This window comes from Symsagittifera roscoffensis, chromosome 10 (genome assembly GCF_963678635.1).
Source record: "Symsagittifera roscoffensis chromosome 10, txSymRosc1.1, whole genome shotgun sequence".
NCBI lineage: Eukaryota > Metazoa > Xenacoelomorpha > Acoela > Convolutidae > Symsagittifera > Symsagittifera roscoffensis.
The window spans coordinates 12,147,921-12,168,431 of NC_087071.1; the positions used below are offsets into that span (position 1 = coordinate 12,147,921).

General features: G+C 33.3%; 1 protein-coding gene across 1 annotated transcript in view; it reads right to left on the reverse strand.

The window, feature by feature from the left end:
* Positions 1-1,008: 1,008 nt before the first annotated feature.
* Positions 1,009-20,511, reverse strand: part of LOC134855644 (uncharacterized) — a 29,241-nt gene continuing 9,738 nt past the window's right edge. Inside the window, exon 3 of the mRNA XM_063872205.1 lies at positions 1,009-2,972. Coding sequence (XP_063728275.1) covers positions 1,099-2,972 — 1,874 coding nt within the window. The 3' untranslated portion in view covers positions 1,009-1,098. The remainder of the gene's footprint in view (positions 2,973-20,511) is intronic.

Sequence of the window (20,511 nt, forward strand, 5' to 3'; positions counted from 1 at the left end):
TTAATTATTTTTTTGGATGATTCCGTGTGTTGTTTCTAGACCGATGAATTAGCAGTTTTTTATCATTAAACATCGATAAGTTAGAAATGATTATCGAAGTTTAGGGCTGGGAAATAAAGAAAAAAATAGCTCAAAAATAGCAATAAAAATAGTTAACTCGTTGCTAAGCCTCTGAGATTTAGTGCAAATTGGATAAAACTTAGATCATAAAGAAACATAATTTTTCCCCTTCTAATCATTAAATTCCATCAAATTTTTATTTATGACATTCGATGTACGGATTTACTTTGGAGTTGGGTTAAATGGGATGCACGTGACAACCCCCCCCCCGCCCCCGCACACACACATGCATACACACACACACACACAAACATTCCAAACCCTACATTTCACACACCACGCCATTGGGGGGGGGGGGGGCATTCCATTATTATTTAACCTTTCCAGCTTACTATACCAACCCCCCACCACGTTTACGAGGTGGGAGAGATAAAAACGAGGAGAAAGAGGGAAAGGGAAGGCTGAGGAACAAACGGGGAAGATGTGCGAGGGGTAAATGGGTGTGAATTATTCAGATATTCTAAGTCGGTAATAAATTGCCTCATTTCTATTTAATCGTCAAGAAATCGTCCTTAATTCACAGCAGAAAGATTCGTTTTTTTTCCAGCTCTGAATCAGTGCTAATAATTCAGCACTGCATTTTCTATGTGTGTAAATGTTTAGTGCTAAACCATTAATGGCGATCACTGTTTTTTCAAACTTCCATCGTTAAGTTCCAATGACTACTCATTAAAAAAGCATTTAACCACCTATCAGGATTAATGCGGAGAAAAAAGATGTGAGTTTACAGTTGATAGACACTAGTAGATGAATCTATGACAATGGGTTATTATTTAATTTTGGGTTATTATTTAATAACTATTTAAAGTTCTTGCGACATCTTATTTCACCTAAATAAACGAATATTTATTGTTCATTAATTAAAATTATTTAAAACTATAAGTTTATCATCTATTCAGAGTTTAAATATTGGGTTATTTGAAGCATCGAGACTATAATATACGCTTTTTGGCAATTTGAATCTCTGAGTTTATATGTTCAAAGCTTCTTCTGGTGTTTTAGATCAAGAAGTATTGGTCGCATGTGTCTTTTTTGATCATTGTAAGTAGCAAAGATTGTAGCGTTGTCAATGGTACAGTGTACTATTTTTTCTTTTTGAGTTTTGATTTCGGGCATAGGCTGTATTGTTTTTTCTTTTTCGTCGAGATTTTTTGATGAAAAAACTTGTTCGAAATCAACTTTATACACAAACAAAGACGTATGCTTATATATTGTTCTATTTTCCTTTTTGTATAGTTCCAAGACGAATAAATATCCTTCGAGTGATTTAGATAAAAGCACGTTATCCGATGCTAACCACACAAGTGAACTAATAATTCCTTTTACTGGCAGCTTAAGGAACCGAACTGATTGAGGGTTCAAAGTAACACCAGGTGTTAGCTCGTCAAGCGCTTGAGCAGTTGATGTTAAATCGGCTTGCGAAGACTGCGTTTCCGAACTAGAATTCGGCGCTGAGCTGGAATCAGATACCGATGAGCAATGTTTTGATAAAGATGGTAACCAAACCACTGCTATTTTCTTGGCATTAACACCACATGAGAGCAGCAGAGTTGTAGCGTTGACCAAAAGAGGTCTCCAAGTAAAATAGAACATTTCGCCTTCAATTTCAATATTCAAAGAAACCGTATGCTCTCTACGTTGATTTTTGAACACAGTCACACTTTTCCATTTGTCCTCAGTGTGTTTTTTGTAGTCATAAACTGCTAACACAACAGTACCGCCGAATGCACTAACACGCCAGCCAATTCTCTTTTTGTTCTCAATTCCACGTGTGTCAAGTTGTCCTTTCTTTACGAAATTGTTCTGATCCAAAACTTCTAATCTTTTTTCTTTGTCCTTAGACCGTTGTACGATTCCATAGAGTATGTTTCCACCGTCCATTGCTATATCAAGTAAGTTTTCCGCTTCTGTATCGTCGGTCCCCCTCAACGAATTCCAGTTCATCTCTCTTTCGAATATAACTCTACGTCTTGCTTCGTTTATGCTACAAACAGCGATGCCAGTGCCTTTATTGAAGAGCTGATATGCTAGGCCAAATACTTCCTTTGTGCTTGAATTGTAAACTGCTTTAATTATAAAAGGAACTTTTTTGTTTCCTAACTTGCCCGTTTTCACCTTCTTCAATGGAAGTTTATTTATATTTTTTGACTCTGATTTTTCCTGATAATCAACCGTATCATTCTCTCGCGTCTCAAATATCGTTTCGCTATTCGTATCAATGAGACAATCAAATCCATTCTGCGATGAAGAGAACGATTCATCTTTTTTTTCTGATATGCTCGAATCCTTTGCGTTTTCAATAGTTGAAGAACTGCTATTCAGTGATGAATTTTCTGTATTTTTTACTCGCTTGCCGTAAATATCTTCCCATGTTTTTCGCAAGTCGTCAATTTTAGATAAAAATTTTGACTTGAAGATGTTCACATCATTCCAGTTCAATCGTAAAAATTCTTTGACTTCTTTTGATTTTACATCTAACTCGTTTGTCGATTTGGATCGCAGTACCTCTCGATGTTTTTTCTCGGCATTCGCAATATTCTTCAGCAGATTTTTCCAATCCTCTTCCAGAAACATAGCGACCTTCTGGCACTCTTGTTTGTAATTTTCCAGCCTTTTCTGGATATCTTTCTGAGATTCAATCTGGACCATCAGCTCCGTCATTAGAATGATTCTGTGACTTTTGTCCTCGTGGTCATTTTTCCAGCACTCTTCACAGATGGGAGTTTTACATTTGACGCCTTCACAGAAATATCTGAGCTCGTAGTTTGGATGACGATCACAGAACAGTTTAGAAGGAAACTTGGAGTGGGATCCGATTGCTGTTTTCGAAGCAGTGAAAGTTGACGATTGCTCTAAAAAATCCAATCAAAATAGATTTTTCTTAAACAATTTTTCTTTGTAATTTAAAGGTTGTGATAGTCAAAATTGAGGAAAAACACATCGTACATATTTCTTTGTTTTTTCACTCCGCTATTTGGTCAGTACAATTTTGTATTCTTAATGAACCGATTCTTAATGATATATTGAGAAAGAAATGCATAATAGCAGGGGCGTATTTAGGGGGGAGCGAATTTATTTACATATATTAAGAGTTGAGTTGTTCCGTAATGCCTTGAATTATTGTTCCGATTTTCGATACGAAAGTAACGGAGTATTTGTGCTCGGGGTGGGGTTTTTTTTCTTCAGACAAATTTTGACTTTTTAAGCCATTTTTGACGGAATTTTTTAAAATCATTCAAAAGGTATTGTTGTCCTGAGCTTAAATTTTAAAAGATATTTCACCTGTGATCATTTTTCGTAAAGTTATGGGGATTTAAAGATTGCCATTTTGGACAATTAAAGCGCGATATATTTCGCGCTATTAACGCGTAAGCGGAGATTTAATCCGTCATAGAAATCGTTCCAAATTGGGTGAAAGAAGCTTATTTGCCATAATTGATTTGTTACAATAGCGAAATCTATTTTTTTTGTACTTTTTAAGTCGTGTGGGGAGATGATTTCATAAAAAAATAATTCAAGTTTTAGAAAAAAAAATTTCATTTTATTTTATTAAATTTGTTTTTTTTTTAATGTTATTACTGCTTCATAAACCTTAAAAGGCAGTCGGAACATTTAGGGCTTCGCCCTGATACGAGCAGTCTTGTTATTTTTAAAAACGTGTGGGTGGAAATTTTCAGAAAAAAATCACTCAAATTATTTCAGTTTTTTGAAAAACTTGAACATTTTTAATATGATAGATTTTGAGGAAAATTTATATTTTTTGAAGCTCAGTCAATCTTGATTTTTTACATTGCGTTATTGTACGGTAAGACATTGCTCGGAAGTATCTGACCAAATGTATTAAACATGGCCTCTTACGAGTTGCTACCGCGAAATTTACAAAACGTAGTTTACCGTTGCTTTATTTGAAATAAAGTTGGATTTGAAATATTTTTTTAGGCATCGATTGGTAATTGTTTACCAGAATATATGCAGGCAGCAAAAAATCGTTGAAAGGCTCTCAAAATGTTTGACATTTTGATCAAAAAAAGGTTGCCGAAACCGGTGGTGGAGCTTTTTTGCTCTAAATTCTTTGAGGCATGTGGAACCTGATCTAAACTACATTTTATGATTGGATAAATTAGATATTTTACCAATGTAAAGTATTTAATATTAACCAATCATGATCCATCTAACTAACAACCCACTTATTTGTAAGTGCTGAAGTTACTTGTAATTTCAGCACCAGAGAGATTTGAATTTAACTTAGAAATTAGTTGGACTCTCCCGAGCACTTCAGCAGCCGCAATAAACCAGTATACCCTAGATCTATTGAGCCTAGCAGAGACTAGTTAAACAACCTGAGACTAGATAGTATAAGAGTAAGATTAGGATCGGTATTAGACTAAGAAGTTGCACGAATCTATCCGGCCGAAAATAAGATAGCGTGACGAGCAGACGGTGTACCCTATCCGAAATTACTCTATGAGTTATACACTCCAGTCCTAACTCACATGGTTAGTAAACATGACATTGATCCGAATAAAACTTTTGTTGCTGCTTAAGGGGTTAAATACTGCTGGCGGCGAGTGTTGTCTTAACAAGCAGAGTCGATGCTAATTATAAAAATAAATTGGACGGAAGGTTAAAATCAAATCTGCGCGCGTCTTTGGGCGACAAACACTAAAAGGCTATTGCAAGCCAAAAAGCCACCATTAAACGTGAATACTATCAAAAACCCAAATGTAATTGATGGCAAAAACAGAAGATGATAATTAAACGAGAGAAGAACATTATGCAGGAATGTTTGAAGGTTCGACAGAAAGCGGGAGCACAAAACATTTGAGAAAAACAAGTATTTAAAAGCATTGACAACCAGATGTGGTTTTACAAAAAAAAAACGGGTATTTTTGGTACATTTTTATAAGGAAAATTTGATGACAAGCAGGAACTATCGTGATAGATCAACCGACTTACAGGGTGTGGACATACCATCGCGACCGAGATACGGTATTTCCAGAGTTTTTCCGCTGTCCAGACTTAAAATCCTGTCCAGAATATGGATTATCGGTCGCGGAATCAACAATTCCGCGACTGAAAAAGTTTTATAAAAGTTATTCGCCGACATCGACCCGGGAGGCCGTGGCCTGGGCTATCATTAACAGAAATCATTCACCCAAATTAACCGAAAGTGTTACAACTGTAAATTGTCGATGGGATCTTTACATAGTCTCCATGATTACTAGCCACTATTAGTCATGTTTTTATTCAAATCTCGGTCATCAGATAGCAGAATTAGCAGATTAGAGTTTGGACAAAACATTTACAAAATGTTATACGACAATAATTTAATCGAAATGTCTCTACGACTCAATAGATCAGAGCCAATATTCCGAACCATAACAGAACTACCCGGAATTGGAAGAAGACCTCGAACCAGAGACGACATACGACAAAGTAGAAACTTGCCATATAGCTATATGATAGTTAGGCAAAAACCAGAACAAACTTTTATATTTAGAATACTACTGGCAATGAATTTAGATTTTCATTTGCAAACATAAAACCTTGAAGTTAATCTTCAAAATCATTTCAGGCGCTAAACAAAATTATTAATATACAATAACGATTGATGAAAAGATCTAAGATCGTTTTCCTAAAACTCTGCAGTAATATACAAAACATGTTTGAAAAATATTTATTGAAAAATAAAAAATAAAAATTAGTAGCATGACAATAAATGGTTAGTAATCATAAATCATCCTGTTGTTCCAGCTCCATCACCTAAAACATAACAGCAATCATAAACCCACTAATATCATCAAAACACTAAATCTTTCCTTTACACACATTTAAAATTTTATTAAAACTTAAATTCACTTAATTTTAAAACCAGATCATCAAGGCTTATCCTTGGATCTTAAATCATTTTCTACTTAATTAAATTTCAAATTTGATCATCAAGGCTTATCCTTGGATCAAACAGAACAACTTTGTTCTCCCCCACCCACTTAATTAGTGTCTAACGACCTCAAACGTCGATTCACTACCCAACCCTTTCTAAAGACCTAAGACTAATAGAAATTTTTAAACAAAACTAATCATTCAAATTAGGATAAACAGTGAAGAACTTCGGTTATTCATCCTTCACTTCCTTTTACTAGACCCAGGATAAATCTTAGACTTAGTAAGTTTAAAATAGTATCTAACGAACTACTCGCGTTCTAATTATACCTGAACCTTGTGGATCGATTTACTATTCTCCAACCCTTGAACACAATCACTACCCCTAAGTAAGATTAAGTAAGTTAACACCTTAACTTATACTAGCCACGAGAAAGTAAAAAATCATTCTTCGGAATCGATATACTTTTCTCTCCAACCCTGAACAAATAGACCCAGGTTAAGCTAACCAAAAAATCGTAAGAACTAACAGTTTAGGAAAATAGAAATCATTTAACAACCTTTTGCATCCGTCATCCTAAACCTTATGTCATTTAAAAACCTAGGAAATAAACAAACAATCGTTTTACACAATTGTGAAATAGATAACAAAAAATACGACCTTGTAATCACACCTCATACACAAACAGTTGGATACATTCGAACAAAACGACAAACACTAAAAAGAAAAATAATAACGAAACAAAAACAAATAACACGAAAAAGATTTTCAAAAAATCGAAACGCATTTTCAGAATCAGAAACCAACAGTTTAGACGAACTTTACAAACTAAAAGAATCAATAGATAAAAATTGCCCACTTCACGATCAATTATATTTTTCTGACTCAGAAACAACTTCAAATTCATCAAAAAGAGGAAAAAGAAGAATAAAAAAGCAGTATAAACACAAACCAGTACATTTATACAATTGGAATCAACCAATTGGACACATCAATAATTACATATTAACAGTCATCGAACGAAAAAATGAGCTCAACGCACACCCCAGGTGAAGAAAGCCCAGATGATGATGAAATCTTTCCTTTTATAATAGATGCAACCACTGATAGAGGACAGCATATATTTTGCAAAAATTTACTATTAAATTTATTTGAACCCGGAATCAGTCCATGTAAAACAGAGTTCCCAGATGTAAAAATCAAAAGACAAATCATAGACCACTACTTAAAAGATATATGCAACATAACACAACAGTATGGAATCTACTCCATAGAATTCACCTCACCAAACCATAATAATAGAAAATATACAATTCAAACAGACGATCTTGATTTAGAATTTTCAAAAGTTTTTTCAGAATATATAAAAAGCATCCAATATCATAACTCACAAAGAGCAAACTCCATATTCACCAATGAAGTTTTCGCAATAATATATAGTTATATTTCGATATTAGAAAACGAAATCCCAATAACAAATGTCTCACCGACAGAAACATCTAAACATTTAAGAGTACGACATGAAATCACACTACTCTCTAGTTATTTAAACATCATTAAAGAAAATTTCACAAAAAACGACGTTTCACAACATACAAAACACGATCTACAAAAAATTTTGGCATGGTTCATAATAGATTATTTCACACACAATATTGATTTAATTGCACAAGCAAGAAAAAATTTTAGACCCCAAAACTCGAACGATGATACCGCTATCACAGAACAATCAGATTATGTTTGGGACCCCGAATGGTCTCATCCCGCATTTATAAGCTTCCCACAATCAATCTCAAGTCAAGCAATAAGTACGATATCTTACATAAGAGATTATGTAAAAATAATACCATTCACCATTGATGCAACACCATTAAACTATAATACATTTTTGCCCGATACACAAAATAATAGTTTAAACTCTACAGTCATACACAACGAAAACCTCAATGGAACTAGGAATCTTACTCAACAAGATATCCAGACACCATCACACTTCATAAATGAAGAAATTGTACACACAACAACTACACAACAAAGTATTTCACCAATACGCCCAAATTTAACAACACCAAGAAATACAAATCCTTCACAAACACAGGTAACCTTACAATCAACCGTTAAACCTTCGGTTGCCCCTAAATATTCACATATGGATTACCAAACATACAGACCCATGACAATACCATCAAAAACACGCAAAACATTCACTAGAAACAACTTTACAGACCATAATTATAATTATACACATCCATCAAAAACATATAATCAACCACAAAGAAATTTTAACCAATATACAAGATCTCGAAATTGGGATAACCCAATGACCCAACCTAATTCAATAAATTTCCAAACAAATCCTCCACAGGATCACAGTGAAAATTACCCATTTTTTCAACAAAATAAAAATAAAAAACAGACATCTTATCAAATGGATTATTTATCCTCAGATGATGATTTCTTACAACCAGATATATTTGCACCAAATACTCAAGAATATCGTAGACAAGGAATACAGAGAACACGTACAAATCATAGAAATTTTTCTCCACAACCAATAGATGCACAACATCAACAACCAATTCAACAACAAAATCTAATTAATACACAATCTTTTCAACCAATTCAACAACAAAATCCAATGACTGCACACTCGTATCAACCATCACAAATGCAAAATGAAATACCACTCCCATATTATCTCCAACAACATGAAATAACAAGAAACCAACTTTCAAATTTTTCTCAAATGCCAAATGCAGCAGAATCATTACAAATGACAATGAATCCATACCTTATGGGTGGATCATCAATAACATCAAACAAACCTTTAATGGTTTTCACAGGAACAGACCCTGAATACTCTGTAGAAGATTATTTAAATGCAGTAACAGCAAACCTGATTTTAAATATTGGACCTGAACCAATTAATACGCCACTACATCAAAACTGGATACATCGACGCACAGCGTTAATACAAACAACCTTAGATGGCGCAGCCCAAAAATGGTTTTCAGTACTACCTCTAGAAATAAAATCAAACTGGAAAAGGTTTACACAGGAATTTTCAAAAATGTTTGACTCCGAAAGAAACAAACAACAACAAAGAGTTTTATGTAATGAAATTCGCAGATTACCAAACGAAACCATCAAGCAAATAGCAGTACGAATCGAAACACTAGTTCGAAAAGCATATTCATTAAATACACATGACTATAAAAACACAAAGATGACAGAAATCTTAATGATGACCTTAACACCACAATTAAGGAAAATAGCAATAAAAAAGAGAGCATCCCATCCTTCTTCAATTCGAGAACCCGATTTAGATTTTCGAAAACTAGTAGACAAATTAGAACAAGCAGAAATCACGATGAAACTAGAAGAAACGGAAAATCTGAAATTACAATACGTTAACAGAATTGAAACGACTCCCACTAATATTAATAATATACAGGAATCAGAGACAGACCTCGTTGAAAAAATCACTGAAATACTCAATATTTACGAAAAGAACCCAAACTTTAAAGGCAAACCATCTTTCAAAAAATGGTGTAATTATTGCCGACGATACGGACATAGTATTTCCGAATGTAGACAAAAACAGCAAGACAATCAAAATAAACCTCAAAAATATAAAGAACCAAATAAATCATTCCATCAATACATGAAAAAAGATCAAAACCTACCGAACAAAACAGTCTACAGCAACAACAGTTCAGGAAAACCACTCCCGAACAATACAAATTATACAAGAAATCAATCACCATATAACACAAGTTATAGAGGAAGATCACCAGAACGAAGAAACACGCATAATTCATCACAAAATCACTACAATAGACCAAATAGTCGAAATAACTACTCCAGATCACATTCAAATACACAACGATTTGTTTCTAGATCTAATTCCCAATCAAGAAATAACTACTATCCAAACAACCAATCACGAAATTCATCATACGATAGGAATAGAAACTACTCCTATAATCGAAATAGAAGTTATTCAAACAACCGAAACCAGAATTACCCGAACAATCGATCAAGGAATAACTCATATAATAGATCGAACTATAACAGACCAAACAACAATTATCAAAATAGATCGCGAAATAATTCACAAAATCGACACTCAAGTTATAATAATCGTTATAGAAATTATTCCCAATCACCACACCGGAATAATAATAACTATAATAATTCTAATAATCGCCACAGAAGTAGTACACCTAAACATCAAAGACATATTAATCAAGTACAATCTAATCCAGAAACAACATCAGACCCTCCAGGTATTGATGACACAGTAACTGATACATTACAACTCAATCAAATAAACTGTACATCATCAGATTCAGAAAGTGATACTGAAAACACTCTTTCTATCAATATGATAAAAGTCGAAAATGACTATGAATCTGTCATATATGAACAACCTTTTTCATCACACATATATGAAAATCAATCAGAATTTCTTCAAAATTATTACACTACACCCATAAATTCCACACCAACGACGCAAGAAACAAATGAGATTAACACTACAAATCAAACCAATAAAAATATCAAAACAAAATGCTTGAATACAAACCACATTTATCAAAATATACAAAAAGAACAACCCAAAGAAAAAATTTGGACAATACCATTTCTCTTAGAAAGCCCAAGAAATAAAGAATTTCAACCACCAGACCTTGAAATAGATTTTTTAATTGATTCAGGAGCAGAATCAAACATAATAAACATCCCCACATGGAATGAAATAAAAACTTTACACCCAAAGCTAACACCTCTTGAAACTTCCAGTAAGTTAGCAACAGCACAAGGATCAACATTGATAAACTACGGAAAAATCCAATTATTTCTCCTCCCCACCAGAACAATGGAGCAAAGCAAAATTTTAAATAAGCCATTTAAACAAATATTCCATATCACTGATATTAAATATAATATCATTGGAATACCATTTATTTCGAAGTATATACCAACAATTAACATACTAAATAGTAAAATATTAATCAAAGATAAATATACAAAAACAAAAGAAACATCCTTAACATTTTTTCAAAGATTAAATAAACAACCACCATTCTTTTCAAAATTCTACCCGATATTTAACCAACAAAGAAAACACCTAAAACCACTATCAGGAAATATCTATAATTTTTCAATCAAACAAGTTCACCAATACGATAAAGAACAAAACAAACAAAAATTTTATATGTCAGATTTTGAATTCAAACCTATTCACAAATTTTTCAAAATCACAATCTCATCCATAAAATATTTGAAAAATTCGAATTCAGATATCATTTCCTTACATGTCTATAACAACACACCTTACCAAGTAACATTACCTTTAGGACTTCTAGGATATTGTGAAACCAACGCTACAATATCACCAATACACGAAAAAGCTTATCGCGTAAATAATATACTCCAATTACTAGATATTTGCCAATCTACAATTCTTAATGAAGAATTATCTATAAATAATATAATAAGTAACGAAAACAGAAATACGGATTATTTCACAAAAATTCCATATTTCAAACCTACATTCAACATAAGTAACTACACAGAGGACCAACAGAAATTTTTAACAATGTTTAATTTCCAACATTCACAAATAACACAAGACGAATTCGAAAAGTTAGCCAAACAGCTAATTAAATATTCATCAGTCTATGCAACATCAAAATTCGATGTTGGAAAAATCAGTTCATCACTACATCTCCCGTTAAAACCAGACGCAGTTTTCAAAAAACAGAGAGCAAGTAAAGTACCAATTCACTTACATGATAAAGTGAACAGATTACTCGATATTTTAGAACAATACAACATTATATCACCAGTTAATAAAGAAGAACAACCAAAAGGGAACACATTTATCAACCCCGTTATCATTCTAGCTAAAGGAGAATCATTAAAAATCGTTCTCGATGCTAGATACCTCAATTCACTTATAGATGAATCAAAATGTAATTGGCCCATTGAACCAATACAAGTTATTTTAACAAAAATAAACGGCAAATACTTTACAACCGCCGATATGAATAGTGCATACAATCAAATGCCACTAGATGAACAATCACGACGTTTAACACAATTTGTTATCGGAAACCAACAATATGAATTCAACCGTTTATTCTATGGAATATCCATAGGACCAGCAGCATTTTCAGCTTTTATGAGCAAAATTTTTAGACCACTAATACTCAAGAAAAACGCAATCACCTATTTAGACGATGTTTTTATGCAATCACAAACAAAAGACGAGATGTTCAATGTTTTAGAAAAATATCACCAAATACTTCAGAACGAAAATCTGAAGGCCGCCCCCGATAAATCACACTTCTTTTTGACAAGAGTTAAATTCTTAGGACATAATATAGAAAGAAAAACAATCACTCCATTGAAATCACGCATTGACGCTATTCAAAAACTTCAACCACCAACAAATAAAAAGAAAATCCAAGAATTTCTTGGAATGTTAAACTTTTTAAGTAAATATGTTTATAAAATGCAATTATATCTACGACCATTTTATAACATCCTTAGACAACAAAATAATTTTGAATGGAACACAGAACATCAAACACGATTTGAAGAAATAAAGAAACTTTTAACTGAACAAATTTCAAACACAATTCCAGATTCAAATCAACCATTTTATGCAATGTGCGATGCTTCGAACTTTGGCATCGGTGCAGCACTATTACAATCACATAATGGTACAAATAAAATGAACCTCATATCAGCAAATTCTCGATTATTCACTCAAGCAGAGCTACGACTCTCAACTCTAATGAGAGAATGTACAGCCATAATATATACACTGACAGAATATGAATTTCTGATACTTGGATCAAAACACCCCACAGTTTTATTCACAGACCATAAACCAATCATCTTTCTCTTTACACAAAAATCTAACCCAAACCACAGAGTTTACAGATTTCAACTAATTCTAATGAAATTTCCAAACTTACATATAGTTTGGACTGCAGGAAAAAATCTTGCATTACCAGACACCTTAAGTCGAAATACACCACCTGAATTACTTACACGAAAAACAACAGTTGAAATACCCAAAAACATAAAATTCTACCTTGCAGAAAACGAAACATCACCCCGATTGGAATGCAAATATGCAGTAAAAACTGATATTGAACAATCACAAATAAATAGTTTACAACATTTCCCACTTTATTTAGATTGTCAAAATAATCATTATGAAGTTGATCTACTTGGAACATCAACTTTCAAACCAATCCCATATTCTCAATGGATAAAAAATAACACCCAACAAAAACGAACAAAACAACACCCGCCTAAGAAAGACCATTTTCCACTAATTGAAAAAGAAAATTTAACTGATAAAATAAATTTATCAGGACCACAAACAAATGATTCAAAATACACAATAAATCAAGTTTTTGACCTCCACGACCCACTTGATACAATACCCTTATCTAAATTCGAAATTGAAAACATTTTTCTCCCTCCAACAGAAACGATTACAATTTCAACACTGAAACAATATCAAAATCTTGACCCGATAATTAGACAACTAAAATCATGGCACAAATATAAAACTAAACCTGTCAAGGCAGATTCAACCATTCTAGGAAACAAAACACTCCTCCGATACTTTCGCAAATTTAACAACACAACAATTAACGAAAATACAGACCTTTTAGAGTATAACCTGAATGAATCTACAGTTCCCTGTCTCCCTTTAAGTATGATTCTTATAGCTTTTAATATTTCACATACACAAAATATTAAAGGACACTCTGGATCAGAAAAAACATATTCAAATTTTATACAAAATTTTTACTTCCCAAATGCACCAATTTGGATAAAAATACTATGCAATGATTGTATAGTATGTCAACTAAATAAACCTTACCCAAATCAAAAACAAATAGCACAAAAACAAGATTTTAAAGGACAAAGTTTGTACTTTAATCATCGTATCTCTTTTGATACCAAAGGACCAATTTCACCCTCATCCGAAGGAAACTCCTACATTATGGTAATTGTTGACGCATTTACACATTATGTAGCAATTAACCCAGTACCACATTGTAACGCTTATTACGCTTACACAACACTCTATGAACACTGGATAGCAAAATTCGGACTACCAGAAATTTTAGTTACAGACAACGGTACAGAATTCATAAATAATGAAATTATCACACTATGTCATTTATACAACATTAAACACAAACCACGTACATCTCATGCACCTTGGACAAACGGCTTAGTCGAAGGTATGAACCGTTCATTACAAGAATATCTCAGATGTATCATCAACGGAAATGATACAAAATATACCGAATGGTCAGCAGATGTAAAATTATTTCCCTTAGCATATAATTCACAAATTACGACAACTTTAGGAATGTCACCATACGAAATGGTTTTTAACCAAAAGCCACGCAAACCAATAATGTTTACAGCAAATTCTCATAAAAACGCACAAGGTTATTGTCAACCAAATAAAGACTCAATTTGTTATAACCTACCTTTACATACACACGATGAAGATCATTTTCATCACCCACAAATTCTTAAACTAGCCTCCGGTACACACACCGAATGGATTCTAAATAGAGATAAAAAACACAATGAAATTTATCAAAAAATAACAAAAAAGTTATTACAAAGACAAAACATTAATGAACAAATCAATTCACGTTTTACACCAGCCTCCGAATTAAAAATTGGAACATTTGTTTTAATACCTAATTTTAATACTCAAAAAGGAATTTCTAAAAAATTACAACCCCTTCGAAAAGGACCATACCAAATAATTGCAAAACCCACTGATGTCACATATAAAATTACCGACTCAAACAAAAAAGAAATCGTTCAACATCGAAACAACCTATTACCTTATTACCCAAAAGAATACGCACTCCGCGAATTAACTCAATTATATTCTTTCACAGGATTAAAAATCATTCAAAATGAACCACATCTGAAAAACACAGAACAAAATGATAACCCCACCGAAAATCAAAACACAAAACCAACCGCCACCAAAAACAATACACAAAACCATAAAGAATCCCCAAAACAAAGAAAAAATAAAAAAATGACCGAACAAATAATACCCCAAGAACAAATCGACAAATCAGAAAATAGAAAAACAACAAGACTCCGAAATCAACCACGTAAAAACTATAAAATATTCATCCCCCAATCTAAAATTTTAAAGAAAGTGGAATTTCAAAAGTAATTTTAACATTATACTTCACAATCTTGAAACCTCCGAAACATTTTCCATTTACATTTTTCAAAATAACATGCTGACAAGTACGCAATAATTCTAGTTCAAAATAGACCAATAGGATTCATCCAATCCGTCACTTTCTCTAACTCAAACTAAGACCAATTAGACGAATCATATAGAACTCCAGGCACATCTATAACTATAACTTTACGACCTCCAGGTCAAAAATAAGCAAACCACTCCAACTTGACAACTAAAATAAATATCACCATAATACCGTACCCCTCCCTTATCTAATAACCCAAAGATCAACAATATTTCCCCAACTCAGACCACGAATACCCCCAAAACAAATTTGTTAACTTAGCCTAAAGTAACAAAATGAACATTTCAATTAGCCTAAAGTATAAAAATCTCACCATACCCCGGATCATTTGACAAACAAAAATAAAGAAAAAGACGACCTCCCGGTCACCATGAAAATTGCCCCCAACAATTTTTTACAAAACTCAACCCACTTGTCAAAAAACTAATAAATAATCCGACCACACTTGAAAATCGCTTCAAACAGCAAAAAATATTCGACCAAGAGATCATTTATTAAATGCTCTTCTCTCAATCAGTTACTCAAATACTCATAAATCTTAAACATTTTTTTACAATACTTGAAACCTTTATAATATTTCTTTTTGATATACTTGAATCTTTTCTAATAATCCTAATCATTTTTTGTAACATTTTTTTAATTTTCTACACTATATTCGAACTATTTCTCCAACTTTCCAAAACCCTTGATTATATCCACAGGTACGATTCATATAACTTGTCTAAATGATACGAACAATTTTCAGTAGAACTGATATTTTTTTATTGTTTGTAATCTTCATAACATTTTTATCATCCCTCATTTTGACAATATGCAAATGTATAAAGAAAGCAATCATCACATTTGCCCTAGCAACAATTTTTCTAATTATTTTTTTGGAAGAATATTATAATAAACATAAACCTTCCCACTAAAGTAACAATTCAAAAATCCATCAAAAATTGCTACCCAACAGTCACAGAATCAGTCTTCACCGACATCATCCCAAGATAACCCAACACCACCTTCAACTACTCAAAATCCTCAAACATCTACACGAATTTCTTTTCAAGACAATCCATACACTTTTGAAGAACGACATGCTCGTTTATCAGAACCACTAGAACCAGTTCAACGACAAGCACCTCTAAGCGAACCAACATATAACCTATACCCAACACTACCACAAGAACTAAGTAGAATAAGAAATCCTAGTCAAAACCAAAATACAGTCGAAATAAATAGACAAATTATACATCCTCGACGAAACAGAAATTTTCAAACTCCCCGAGTTCATTTTGATATACCTCAATCCCCATCACAAAACACTCCAGAAAACCCCATTGGTATATTACCAGAAACCCCTACGCTTCTTTCACAACGTAGCACCTCAAGCCTACCATCAGATTACTTAGGTTCAACACCAACATCTGAACAAATACGTGAAAATCCCTTTAACCCCCCAAACCAGGCATCACGACTACCATATTGGACAACACATTCATTTACACAAGGTGAATTAAATTTAGTCAATAATCCAATAGATATTTCTACGGATACAACAACATCCTCATCACTACCAGAAACATTATCACTACCATCAACACCATCAATAAGCCAGATTTCACCACCACCTTTTAACTTAAATTTTCCAAATAATCTCGACGCCAGATATCGAGAACAATCATCAATAAATATTCCTTTAAGATTAGATTGGAATACATTTACAGCACCTCCACCATTATTTGGACAACATCAAGAAAGTAACCGCCTTCATAACTGGGCACTTAATAGATTACAATATCGCCAAGATATTCACAACGATATCCGTGATCACAATATTCAAATACTCCAACAAAACAGTTTACAATTAAAGTTTGAAATCACAGTTAAGTTAAACAATATTACCCAACATCCCTACCCATTAAACCCACCTAACATAACAGCTCAATCACTACCACCACCGTTTATAACTACTGAAGTAATATACAAATACGACAGATATACCAAAAACACAATTGGCTACATTACATTTTATAATCCATACTCAGGATTATCATACACATGTATATTCTAAAATTATTAATTTTTCTCCAACTCCTTTTTCTAGTAATCTCAAATCAAAACATAAACCCTTCCCCTCGTACAGGACCACAAGATTTATTAGTAACACATTACGATTGTGAAGAAAATGAACAAAAAACACTACACAAATATGCAATAAATCAAGTATCACAATGTGAAACAGAACCACAAGCTATAGAAACCACAAATGTAATAGCGACACTCTATTCAAAAGCCCGAGCAACAACAGTTACAGGTTATAAATTCACAGCAACATTTTCCGAAAAGAAAGTACATTGTTCACAAGTCTCGAACGGAAACAAAAACCGACTTGACCATGAATCATTCTATCAGAGTAATATAGAACGTCTTTTACATCTCAATCCGGACGATTGTAAAAATGAATTACTTAGACTAAACATCACACAAAATAAAAACTCCGAAAGAAAGTTAGTTAACTTTCAAGTTTTTTCAGACTCTGTACATCAATCACAACTTGAAAGACACCAAGGACATATAAAACTAGACGACAAATACCCGTATAACGGCGCACACGGACGATTAACCTATGACCTACACGATAAACATTGGATACCACACATTGGTATAAATAACCCATCAAACTGCAAAGCAGACACAAAAAATAAAGGATACCAAGAAATAATGTTTTTCGATTGGAAAATACAACTCGAAAAAATACAACTAACACGAGATTTATCAGATAATACAATGATCTATCAAGGAATCCGATTACCTTGTAAAAATGATCAAGGTTATTGCGACCCTACAACGAGAACACAAGCAACAATTGTTTGGTTCCCCGAAGATACATGTACAACATTTCAAGTAGCAAGAATACACGCTCGTATGATAAAATTTCACGAAAAATACTTTATACAATCAATTCCATATGAACAAGTACATCCATCACGAAAACAAAGTACTAATTTTAGAAACATACACAATATAGAAAATAAATTGACACGTTTTCAAATATATCAAGAAACAGAACTTGCATGTAAATACAGGAATCCACTTCACAGAACACAATACTCTGAAATATTAGTTGAATACGAAAAAGGATTCGACATGACCACTGGAAAAATAAAACTTGACCCATATGCCACAGGTCATCCTCCAAACGAAGGAACATCCTATATACCAGTTAATTTTGAAAAAAGCAACGGACAACCTGGTGGACATCTAAAACCCCATGACACCAGAAGCACACGCTTACAAGAATTATCACTAATGAATACTACATATTTCGGTAATATCCACTATGATATTCATTTAGATATGAAACTAGATTATACAATTAGCCGAATTTTTCAAGAAATGTCACTCTCCGAATTAGAAACACTACACCAACTATGCGAATTAGAACGAACACAAATATTACAATCACTTGCACTAGCAGTATTAAAAATACCCTATGCAGGATACTTATTATCTGGAAATAGATCAAATTTTTTAGACTATGAAGGAAACATCTTATGGTTTTATACTTGTACTAAAAAAGTATCACCACTATACGTTTTTGAAGATAAACGATGTTATAAAAGAATCCCTATCTTTTATAAGAATAAAGTACATTTCGTGGATACACTTTCACGAAGAACCTATTTCTGGGATACCGCAGTCCCATGTGGATCAGAAAACAGCCACAATGTAGTACAACTAAACCCTGATGAAAATAAATATTATCTTCTCACTCCATATCCCACATTAATGCAATCACTCAAAAAATTTTCACCAGAAAGCATTCGCGCTATTGCTCGAAACCCAAATATAGACTTACAATCAATAGGAATCTATTCAAAATCAGATATTCAACATCACATTAGAACACAACAATTCCAAGAATTATTAACACAAATGGACACTATACAAAGACAATCAATAGATCAAAATTTACGCAAACTTGCAGAAACCGCAGGATTTGCCGATATCTACACGCAAGACTATAGCGGATATTTTAAAGACATTAAAGATTATATATATCTAAACGGTGAAAAATACCGTCCCCAAGATATATCACCAATTAACATTTTTAGCTTTGTTACACTCAAAAATGAGATCCTCGATTTTCTAGGATGGCCCTACTACATCTTAGAAAAATTGACTATTTTATACGCAATGTTTAACTTTATTGGATTTCTTTTCTCACTTTTAAAAGGAATCTACAACACATGTGCTATACACACACAAGTAAACAGACAAGCAAGCGTAGCACGCATACTCTTTGCAGGATTTTTTGGAATCTTTTCTACATCTATAAACAAAATTCTTTTAGACGCACAAATAAAAGAATATAACACAAAAATAGCAACACGACAAAATACATACGACGAAGAACATAACAATGTAGACATAACGCCAACGGCACCACAATTACCACCCCTGCCAAATAACCATCCACTATCCCTAGTCCCACGAAATTTTCGAAATTTAGCCATCACACATAATCCAAATTTTCGACTCACCACATCACAAAGTCCCATCCAACATATAATGACACACCAGTCACAAGATCATAATACTTATGAACAAATTATTGAACAACCCCATACCACCGCTTTTCAGTCTCAAAATAATCATTTTTTTAGCCCACGATGAGCCGCCAACTTGGATCACTACACCGATCAAATTCCCACCCAACCAATCTTACCTCTCCAATCCCAATAATACCACTTTTTGCTTTTCCGCCACCCGATTTTCCATCTAGTAATGTAACATCAGGCATGAATTCCGACACTAATTCACACATCTCAGTTTTATATTCCATCTCACAACTCAATAACCCGAATATTGAAACCCCCGATGAATTTGCCGACTCAGAACCATCCCCATCCAATAATTTTCATAACTCTTCTAATTTTTCTCAACCCCCTTTTCAACCCATATTATCCAATAACCCTGACCCAATCACTTCCACACCCTCTTATGCTTCCCAAGTTACCCCAACCTACTCCTCATTTCATTCTGACCAATCAACTCATTCTCCAGACACCCCCCGAATCTCCCCAGAGCTAGATAATTTTATTACCCTTCAACAACAACCCTACCACCTCCATACCCCAACAATAAACCAAATCTCCTCCACAATAAATT